The sequence below is a fragment of the Pimephales promelas genome, chromosome 5, assembly GCF_988280905.1.
Source record: "Pimephales promelas chromosome 5, fPimPro1.hap1.1, whole genome shotgun sequence".
Taxonomy (NCBI): Eukaryota; Metazoa; Chordata; class Actinopteri; order Cypriniformes; family Leuciscidae; genus Pimephales; species Pimephales promelas.
Window position 1 is genome coordinate 8582221 of NC_142773.1, and position 10272 is coordinate 8592492.

Below are 10272 nucleotides of genomic sequence, written 5' to 3' on the forward strand. Positions count from 1 at the left end.
TCTCAAGGGATTATTTCTGAACCCCATAGCGAATTGAAAGAGATTACTGTACTAAAAATACTTTGTTTTTGTACACAATGCGAGTCTTTCATTATGGATGAGGGGAAATGAAACAGAGGTTTGTTTTGGGGGGGTTCACCTCTAGAATGGATGCACTGCATGGATTTAGAAAAGGTTTATGTGACAATTGCAATGCATTATGGTTACACTTTATTTCGATTGTCCACTTTAGATATTCAAGTACAAGTCAACAAAGTTACTTTTAGTTAGTCGAATGTCTAAAGTGGACCATTCGAATGTCTAAAGTGGTTTTTTTGGACCCAATGAAATAAAGATGATGATTGGCTTGAACGACAACATTCATATGATAGAAAATGTCATGTCTTCCTAAAATTCCTAGAGGTTTTTGTTTTATAACAATCTTATCCGAGACAGATCTATGATAGTCAACACAGAGCATTGCTTTCACCATGTTAAATGATTGTTATCAGTCCATTTCACAGAGTGTTATTGCTTGTCTGTTCATTCAGTCGGAGCCTATCGAGTGCCTGGAGCTAATCTGTGCATAAACACCAGTCACGCTTCTGCAATGTTTGCTCACACGCGCCAAACATTGATCTTGCTTGAATCTTTTGAGTCTACTGGTGTGATTTGCAACATGACCATTGTGTTGGTTTTCTTGTTTTATGTTTTTCATACACATTGGGTTCTGGTTAAACGGTCATTGATCATCCGCCTCATTGCTTGTACCTTCAGTTTTAAATGTTTGTCAGCTGATTCCTTCAAATGTCATCATTGAATCCTTCCCCTGTTGATCACGTGTAGTAGTTACTGTATGAATCATAGTTTCATTGTCGACCCACTAACTGATTAATAACTATTCCATTTGTGGACTGCCCTCCTCAGTGAACACTCGTAATCTTGTGTTGTAGATTGCCTTCCAGTATGGCTTTATATCTTATTTCTCATTCTCCCTGAATGTGTTGCAGAATATAAACCAGTTTGATCTTTTTGGTGACATGGCGACCCCCCCAGACATCCTATCAGTAAGTAAACCCCAGGAGAACATCAACCTTGTGGTCAACCCCACTTAATGCAAACTGAATAGATTAGATATAGTCCCCAACATATGTTTGTTAATACGGCTAAAAGAACCTCATTCCCACTAAACCACCAATTTGCGATGACCTAATTATATACAACCTGAGACTATACAGTATATTAATAAATCTTATATATAGCTGTCAAACTGAATATATATTTATACATCTGAAGAAATTGTTGTAATTCCAGTCATATATAGGCTAGTTACACGTCAGAATACATTTAAAGGGCTCATGACATTAATTTTTGGTTTTAACGTATAAACAAACTGCACGTTTTATAGCTTAAAACGTCCTCCGCATCATAGTCAGAGCATTTATGATCCACACACACAAGTCTGCTGACAACGGGACAAATGGAAGAGTGAAAGACCGCTTGCTTTGATTGGTCAGTTTAAACAGCTCGTTTACATCTCTGTACATACTTTCGAAGGACCCAAGCGTTGGAAGCAAATGGAAGGTTTATTTTAAGGGTGGTCGTGGATCGTGTCGGAGTATTATATGTTTGTTTAGAGCATTTGACTGCAGATTGTTTTGTAAATGAGGCACTTTAGACAGTAGCACCTCATTGCAGTACACACGATCCAGGGGGCGGAGTTGGATCCAGATCTAAGGGGTGGAGATGGGTAAGATTAGGGGTGGGGTTAGGGATCAGGAATGGAGATGGGTAGGATTAGGGGTGGGGTTAGGGATCAGGGGGCGGAGATGGGTAGGATTAGGGGTGGGGTTAAGGATCAGGAATGGAGATGGGTAGGATTAGGGGTGGGGTTAGGGATCAGGGGGCGGAGATGGGTTGGATTAGGGGCGGGGTTAGAGATCAGGAATGGAGATGGGTAGGATTAGGGGTGGGGTTAGGGATCAGGAATGGAGATGGGTTGGATTAGGGGCGGGGTTAGAGATCAGGAATGGAGATGGGTAGGATTAGGGGTGGGGTTAAGGATCAGGAATGGAGATGGGTAGGATTAGGGGTGGGGTTAGGGATCAGGAATGGAGATGGGTAGGATTAGGGGTGGGGTTAGGGATCAGGGGGCGGAGATGGGTTGGATTAGGGGCGGGGTTATGAATCAGGGGGTGGAGATGGGTTGGAATAGGGGTGGGGTTAGGGGTTTATGTTTAGGTATATGTAAGGTGGGAGGAGTTGGATCTGGATCAAACTCCTCCCCCTGGATTTCGTGTTCTGCAGTGAGGACCATCTCACTTTTGACAGATGAAGCAACCAGCTGTACTAAAGTACATAAAGTAGTTAAATTTGTGTGTACGCATATATTTGGTTTTTTTTTTGTGCAAAAATTAACATTACAAGTGAATCTCACAGAACATATTGTAATAATTTAAATGTGATGACCCTTTTAAATGTCAATTCTGACTATACATAGTTTAGTTCATTTATAATTTCAAATAATTGTTTTCTGATTGGCTCTCCTAGTAATATCAATGTGAAATCTCTAAGGCTCTAATATGTTTTATTGAGTGTGCAATGCAATGTAAATTATTGTAGAGTCAAATATCAAAAATGACATCAATATTGATCCCAGATGCCAGCGTCGCCTGCTACCACAGTGGATCCAGGAAGGAGACGCCGGCAGCTCCGCCCAGAGCTCCTTACGCATTTTAGCCCACCGGCCGTGCCCTCGGGTAACACACACGGAAAATGCCATTTGAGTTACTTAGTTTCACTGTAAAACGTATTTGTGCAACCAATTTTAAAACAGTGCTATTAATGAAACTGGTTGTTCGTGCTTCTCAGGTTATATGACCATGAGTACTATCCAGGCTGCTCACTGGACCCAACAATCGTTCGCCTCCCAGGCTGGTCCAATGCCCTTCGGTGTTCAGGCCCCATTACAGGTGGCCCAGATGCTTCCCGGAGGCCAGCCTGTGATTTGGGGTCAGGCTAACCTCTTCCACTCTCCAGCAACTGGCCAGCAGCAATGGGCGTTCGTCCCAGCCCAGACAGTCGGCATGGGGTCCCATCCGATTCCAGCCGCAGTGCTTCAGGGTCTGGTCCCCATTGCTGCCATGCGCCCCCACTCCTGTGAACCTCCCGAGGCTTCGTCCAACATCATGAGTCCCCAGCATGTTGTAGACTCAAAGCACACCATAAACACGGACCCCCAGGAGGAATCCATAGATGTTCACATTTGCACAAGCAAACAAGACACAGCACAGCCCTCTGGGAAACAGATCATGGACTGTGCTGCTGAGCTTGACTTTTCACAGATGAAACTGACTTCAGGGTCATCGAGAACACCATCCCCAACTGACTCTTGTGAGTTCAAAACACTACGGCCAACGATTGAGATTCATCATGTGACGTGCATTATTCTTACTCATTTCGATTCCCTTTCTATAGGTGCTACTCCTGGTCCTGAGCAGGAAACCACGTCCCCTTCAACCGAGCCATTACCGGCTGACGGACGGACAGACGTTTTGGTAATGCTTATGTTTGTTTCACAAGAGATTTTTTGGTGAAACCAATCTTCTTAAGGCATTCTGTTGACTATAAGTAACTTTGCATCTACATGTCAACTACCTCTTATTAGAGTATTAGTAGACTGTCTGCTAATATCTGCTAACTCTTTATTGTGATACTCATCCAACAGACACTATACTGACTATAAGTGACTTTGGAAGTACATGTCAACTTATAATAGTCTACTAATACTCAACTAATACTCTAATGAGCTGTGATTCAGCTAGCTCTAATGTCTTTTTTGCATTAAAATATCCCAAAATCACAAGGCCAGTGTTATATATTTAGTTAACCTGTTAACTTACAATATTATAACTGATGATATTATAAATGATATGATATTATGATCATATCATAATGATATGATATAATATGATATTATAAATGATGATAACTTACAATATTCCAAATGTTTCAAACAATGTTTAAATCGCGAGATTTTAACCAAGGAAATGGGGCGTGTGAGCTGGGAGTCGCCAGTCAATCGCATCATATCCGCGTTACCTCGGTTTCCGCTCGTACTGCGTGTAGTCCTGGAGAAATGCGGAAGTTGTAGTTGTGCGTTAGCATCTATTAAGCAACAAACGTCAGCTTGTTTCGCGCATTTGTTATGGAATGGAGCACAATTATTCTTTAGCGATTGCACCTGGTTCTGTCGACAAAGACAAGTCTCATAAACGCAAACGTCAACGAACGGGTCAACCAAACGACCCAAGAAGAATTTGGGACAAGAGAAATAAAACCAGCTCAACATCGGTGTGGCATTTCCTAAATGGAGAGAACTTCGTTAAAAACTCGAACTAGAAAGAGACGCCGATCTTGCATGTGTTTTACTTAAACAATTTTAGTTAAACAATTAGTATTATTGTTAGAATGTCTTGTTGTCTATGCATATGATGTGAAAAATCGTAAGGTCATATTCACAGCGAATACCTCTCGGAATGTGAACTGTTGGAAATCTTAGAAAACGACGTTTATCTGAAAAGTGTTTCAACCGTCCCGGCTCTCCCCTAACATCTGTGATAACTAATTTACTTTTAAACCTGACTTTTCTTGAGGTTTTTTCAGTTTAATGAAAAACAAGCATGTCATTAAACGCAACAGTTATAGAAATCGAACTTTACCTCATCCATGACAACTAATTTTCGATTCCCTGATTTATCCACGGTGGAGTTGAAAACAACAGTTCCCATCATTCCGTGTTCCACCACGGCGTCATCAAGCAAAGCCGTTGTTGTTGTTGTTTTGAATGTAGCGCCCTCTAGCGGCATAAAATCTTAGGTATTGCAGCTTTAATCACTCATCTCATTCTCTGTCTCACAGGAGGCCTGTGCTCAAACTCTGAGCACTGATGAGATGCCACCAGAAGCTCAGATAAGCCTTCCAGACACTTCACAGCTGGACGCCTAAGAGAGATGTCTTCAGGGTTGGTTACCTCTCTTGCTCACTTCCTTCAACTCTTCCTCCAGTCTTCCTCCTGGACCTGAAGGGTCACTATCTTGCAGAGTTTAGTCTTGATTAAACACACTTGAACCAGCTAATCAAGGTCTTCAAGTGTGTTGGGGCTAATCGGGGTGGTGATGGCGCAGTGGTTAAGACACATGCCTTTGGTATGAGAGACCCAGGTTCGAATCCACTGTGAGACACCAATGTGTCCCTGAACAAGACACTTAACCCCTAGTTGCTCCAGAGGCGTGCGACCTCTGACATATATAGCAATTGTAAGTCGCTTTGGATAAAAGCGTCAGCTAAATGTAAATGTAATCTCTTCAGGACACTGGCCCCCAATAGAGCAGGATTGAACACCTGCAAGAACGGTGGCAGTCCTTAGGTCAAGCTATTGCCTCTTAGGGCTAGCTTACTCCAGGAAAACCTTCCTTTGGTGTTAAAAAACGACTGTCAGGGTTTACTTCAGACAAGCAGTGAAAAACTCGCGTGAAAAGGCGTGCGGCTGATCTTATTGCATATGCATTTGTAGGACTTTCCCTTTCAGACCCAAAATTTACGGGAGGATAGTATTTAAATGAATCATGCAAAGTGGTTTACTAAAGTTTATGCTAGTTTGCTGCATTATTTACTGTTTAAAAAGCATGTCTTAAGGCCTGATAAAGATATAGTTAAAAATCGTTCTCTATATTATAAGAATAGCAGAGTTCACACCATAGTCATAACGATAACGGCACAGAGAAACAATATCGTTGGAATCGCTTTCAGAACGATTTTATCCAGCTTGATGAATGATACAAATATTGACAGCCAATCAGAATCCATCCTACTGGAACGAGCTCCAGCATTTACAGTAACAGACAAGCACACCCTTACAGTAACCAGAACGAGATTGTCCGCTGGTGTGGATGATAATAGTTATCCTCATCGTTCTTGGTGTGAAAGGGCCTTTAAACCAGATGCTGATTTGCGCTGCTCTTGGTAGATTGAGTTGGTCATTATGGAAATGATCCGCTGTGTCTGTGAAGATCACACGCAGAACTTTCCATTCCCATCGGCGCTAATTTACCCTGTTTTATAATGTTAAAGGAGTAGTTCACTTTTGAAAAAACTTTTGCTGATAATTTATTCACCCCCATGTCATCCAAGATGTCCATGTCGTTCTTTCTTCAGTCGAAAAGAAATTAAGGATTTGATGAAAACATTCCAGGATTTTCTCCATATAATGGACTTTAATGGGAACCAAACGATTCAAGGTCCAAAAGACAGTTTCAGTTCAAAGGGCTTTAAACGACACCAGACGATGAATAAGGGTCTTATCAAGTAAAACGATCGCTCATTTAATAAATAAATAACAAAGTTTAAGTTTTATAAGCTCAAATCGCCTCGCCTTGCTCTGTTCTGTGACTCTCCTGTTCAAACTCGTTCATCAAAATGAACAAATCTTTTCCCGAGTCAATTTGTTCATTTCATTCATTGAATGAACCAAATTACACGGAAAAATATTTGTTCATTCGTTCACCGAGTGTCACCGTTTTAGACTTGTGTAGAATGGTTAACTCAATAAAGGTTACAATTATAGCTGTCTACTCGTTTGTAATTGAAATGTTTTTTGGTCTCTCGTGTCTATAAACTATTACTTTACCTTTATTTCTTTGCTGACTACACCTGTGTTTGCATGTTCACCCTTAGGAAGAGTCACCCTGAACAAAGAGAAGAGCACCGAGAGGATCCAAAAATCCCAGTGATGCAGATGGGACGTGAATAACTCATTCACAAACTCTGATGACTGATAACAGAGAAACTAAAATCTATTTTAATGAATAAAGTGCGCCTTTAGTTTGCAATGGACTTGAAAATTGACTGTAGCCACTATCTATTCAAATGACTTCAAAATGAAATATTTTTTGTAAAATATTAATAAGCTCTTACAATATGGGAAAATGGACCAGTGAGATCAGAGTTTAACTGCACTTGGAGATTCACTTCAGTTGATATTTGTAATACACAGATACATTCCAGTTTTGATTTCTTGACTTTATCACCTACACTCTAAGACATGCTGGGTTGTTTTAACCCAACTTTGGGTCAAATATGGACAAACCCAGCCATTGGGTTATTTTTTACATTATATTTTTAACCAAATGTTTGGGTTTGTCCATATTTGACTCAAAGTTGGGTTAAAACAACCCAGCATGTTTTAAAGTTTGGGAAGCCGTGTAGTTCTGCAAATAAAGAAGACAAACGCATTGGTTTAAAAAATGTTGCTTTTCTTTTTCTTGGAAGGAATTATACTGTATGTTGAATTGTGGTGAGGCTTCTTATAATGTTTTTCTTTTCTTTTTTGAAAAGCAACTTGACAGACATTCTCTTTTAGATTTTATACAATGAAATATGTTTATTTAAAAATGAACATTTTTAATAAGAATTTTCAAATAATTAAAATATCTAACATTTTCTAGCCTCAGTGTGTGAATAATGATACTGTCAATGTTATATGTTTTTGATTGTAATTGTAAAATATCTGCTCTGGAGTTTGTTTTCTTTGGTTTTGAGGTTTGATTTACTCTGTGTTGAAAGTTCAGTGTGGTTCATAAGCTATACTGTATACATATGTACCTCTTCTGGTTTGATGTTTGTTTCAAACTATTACATTCTGCATTTTCCTCTGTGAATCTGTCCGAGTAGAAGGTCCTTGTTATTGGCTTCAAGTTTCATTGACTCAAGAAGTGTTGCAGATAAAGCGATTCAAAGACAGTTACTATCTGGATATGTCTATTTTATTACAAAAATATCACTAGAATCAGTTTAATTTCTTTGTTGTACTGTAGTAATTTTCTCAAGTGACTCTTTTTGATGATAAAAATGTAAGAAAGTGCCATTTTACGTTTTGTCCTACTCTGTACTGGTGCATTTTTAGTTTGCCTTATTTTGTCAAGTAAGAAAAAGAATGATGGGATTAATGGATTCATGTAAACATTTGATTTACTAAAAACATGACTATATGTAGCTAATTATCATTAAGCTTGGTTCAAAGACTAACAGCAAATCAACTGAAATTATGCAAATATGTTGGTGTCAGTGGTTAGATATGTTTACATCACATTTCTTTTTATATTTACTGTCCACGTGATTTTACTTTTTCATTGGGCAAAATATAATTGTTTACATTATAATTTTGTATTGGGTAAATATGACCTTGATGTATGTTTTCATAAATCACTCCATTGAACATTCTTGATGTCATTATTTTAGATTTTTGTATTAAGTTTAGGCTGATTCTTCCACAAACATACGGTATAAGACTCAACAGACTGTATATAACTCATTCAGCACATGCTCATTAAAATTCACTCCCTGTCTGAGAAAAAGGAGAGCAATTGTTTCATTTTGTGAGAAATTTTTAATTTTCTAAACATCCAAAAAAATTTGGATGTCATATTTTCAGCTGGCTATAGTTCTGCTTTTTATTTCTATTTTTATCTCTGGATTAAAGGGTTGATGAACTGAGAAATCACATTTTCCTTGAGCTTTCGAAATCTAAGACGTTATCATATTATAAGAATATCCTGTAAGTTTCAGAACTGAAAACGTCCTTGTTAGTCCAATAAAAGCTTTTATTGACACCAACCTCAGCAAACAACTCGTTTTGAAAAGTGGGGAACTATGACGTCAAAGAGGTTAAAACACCACCCCCACAGAAGAAGATCAACGCCTACTTCAACACGGCCGGTTTAGCCCCGCCCACCGATTCGCGCATTTCACGCATAGCTATATAACATAGATGCCTACCTCGTGATGACAAACCAGATCGAGCTATACAGCAATACAGAATATTGTGCAGTGCCTGGTTGAAGAAGACAGTCGCTGCATATGCTTCCTCAGGATTCCTCAGGATTCCAATAGGACTGCATGGATAAACTTTATTTGTAACTACTGCAGTCCGAGACTATAGGGCGTCCTGGGGGCATGTATGGGGTTGGCCAATCTGTTTTTGGTTTGTGGATTTTTGGTAGGAGGTAAAATCTCCTGGGTCTCGGATTGTGTTCCCCCAGTAGGAAGGTCATTTGTATGGGTTGTAGAAGACCCAGGCAGAGACACCTACTGCAGAGACACCATATTGGATGCCCTTGAGGTAAGCTAAAACATATCAAAAATTAATTTCAAAGTGAATTATCCCTTTAAAAGACTTAAATGAGATTTTAAAAATAAGGCCATAAAAGGTCTTATAAAGTCTTATTTTTACTTATGAAAGGTCTTAAATTTTAGATGACACTTCGACTTAAATATTTTCCAAATTAAAACTATCTAATTTGTGTACGTATTATTTTTTATTAGTCTATCTTTGTTGAGCTGCTTGTTCACGTGACAATTCTCGCGGCAGAATAACGTCTGGGTCCTGCTGCACACGAGAGAAGAGAGTTGGCGAATGTCAGTTCAGTGGTAAGTTCATTCTTTATGTGCGTAGGGGTGTGCAATGTGTATTGTCTATTATAATTATCATTGTTTTAACGATGTATAAGGCATGTGAGCTGACATCGCAGTTTTCTCTCGTCACGTGCTTTCACAGCGCATATTTATGTCTATGGTTATATAGGTAACATGTCCCCAAATAAATTTTTGTCTTATATTTATATCATATTATGTTATTAGAATATCACATCAGCAAGTGTGACGTTTTCCCGTGCACAAGTGTGATATTTATGTTAGTTAAATTAAAAATAAATTAACATGAGTGAGTTACTTTTTAGTCCTTTGTTTTCCCTTTATTTCATTTCAAAATGAAACCGTAGCAGAGTCTCAATGCAACAGACAGCGATGATCTCATGAACGAAATCCGCGTTTTGAACGAATCATTTTAACGACGAGTCAATGAACAATCACTCGCTTCTTTCCCGAATGAATCAGCCGTTTGAACGAATGGGAATGAATGACTCTCGACTCGCTTATTAAGACAGTGACTTGCCGCCCCCTACTGGCGGTTTTAGTTTCATTATTTGAAGTAAAACGTTAAAATTAGAAATCATTTCCCTTTTAAATATAATGCAATTGTAAATGGAGTGTAAATATTAATGCCACTTCTGATGCTGCTGTGTCACCTCTGCACTGAAAAGATGGATTTTGATTGAATGATTTAATTTAACTGCTAACAGTGGTACTGTAATTATTGTGTAATTAAGTATTATTTTATAAATAAGTATAATTACAATTACAACAAAGTACAATTTAATTTTAATGTTAGTATTTGAC

At 38.8% G+C, this 10272-nt stretch overlaps 1 protein-coding gene across 2 annotated transcripts in view; it reads left to right on the forward strand.

The window, feature by feature from the left end:
* The window catches only part of dab1b (DAB adaptor protein 1b), a 49948-nt gene extending 41341 nt beyond the window's left edge, over positions 1 to 8607 (forward strand). For both annotated transcript variants that reach the window (XM_089130917.1, XM_089130918.1), the window contains 6 exons: positions 990 to 1046; positions 2639 to 2738; positions 2851 to 3372; positions 3457 to 3536; positions 4900 to 5002; positions 6715 to 8607. In XM_089130917.1, the coding sequence (XP_088987043.1) occupies positions 990 to 1046; positions 2639 to 2738; positions 2851 to 3372; positions 3457 to 3536; positions 4900 to 4986 (846 nt within the window). In that variant the 3' untranslated portion in view covers positions 4987 to 5002; positions 6715 to 8607. The remainder of the gene's footprint in view (positions 1 to 989; positions 1047 to 2638; positions 2739 to 2850; positions 3373 to 3456; positions 3537 to 4899; positions 5003 to 6714) is intronic.
* Positions 8608 to 10272: the final 1665 nt, after the last annotated feature.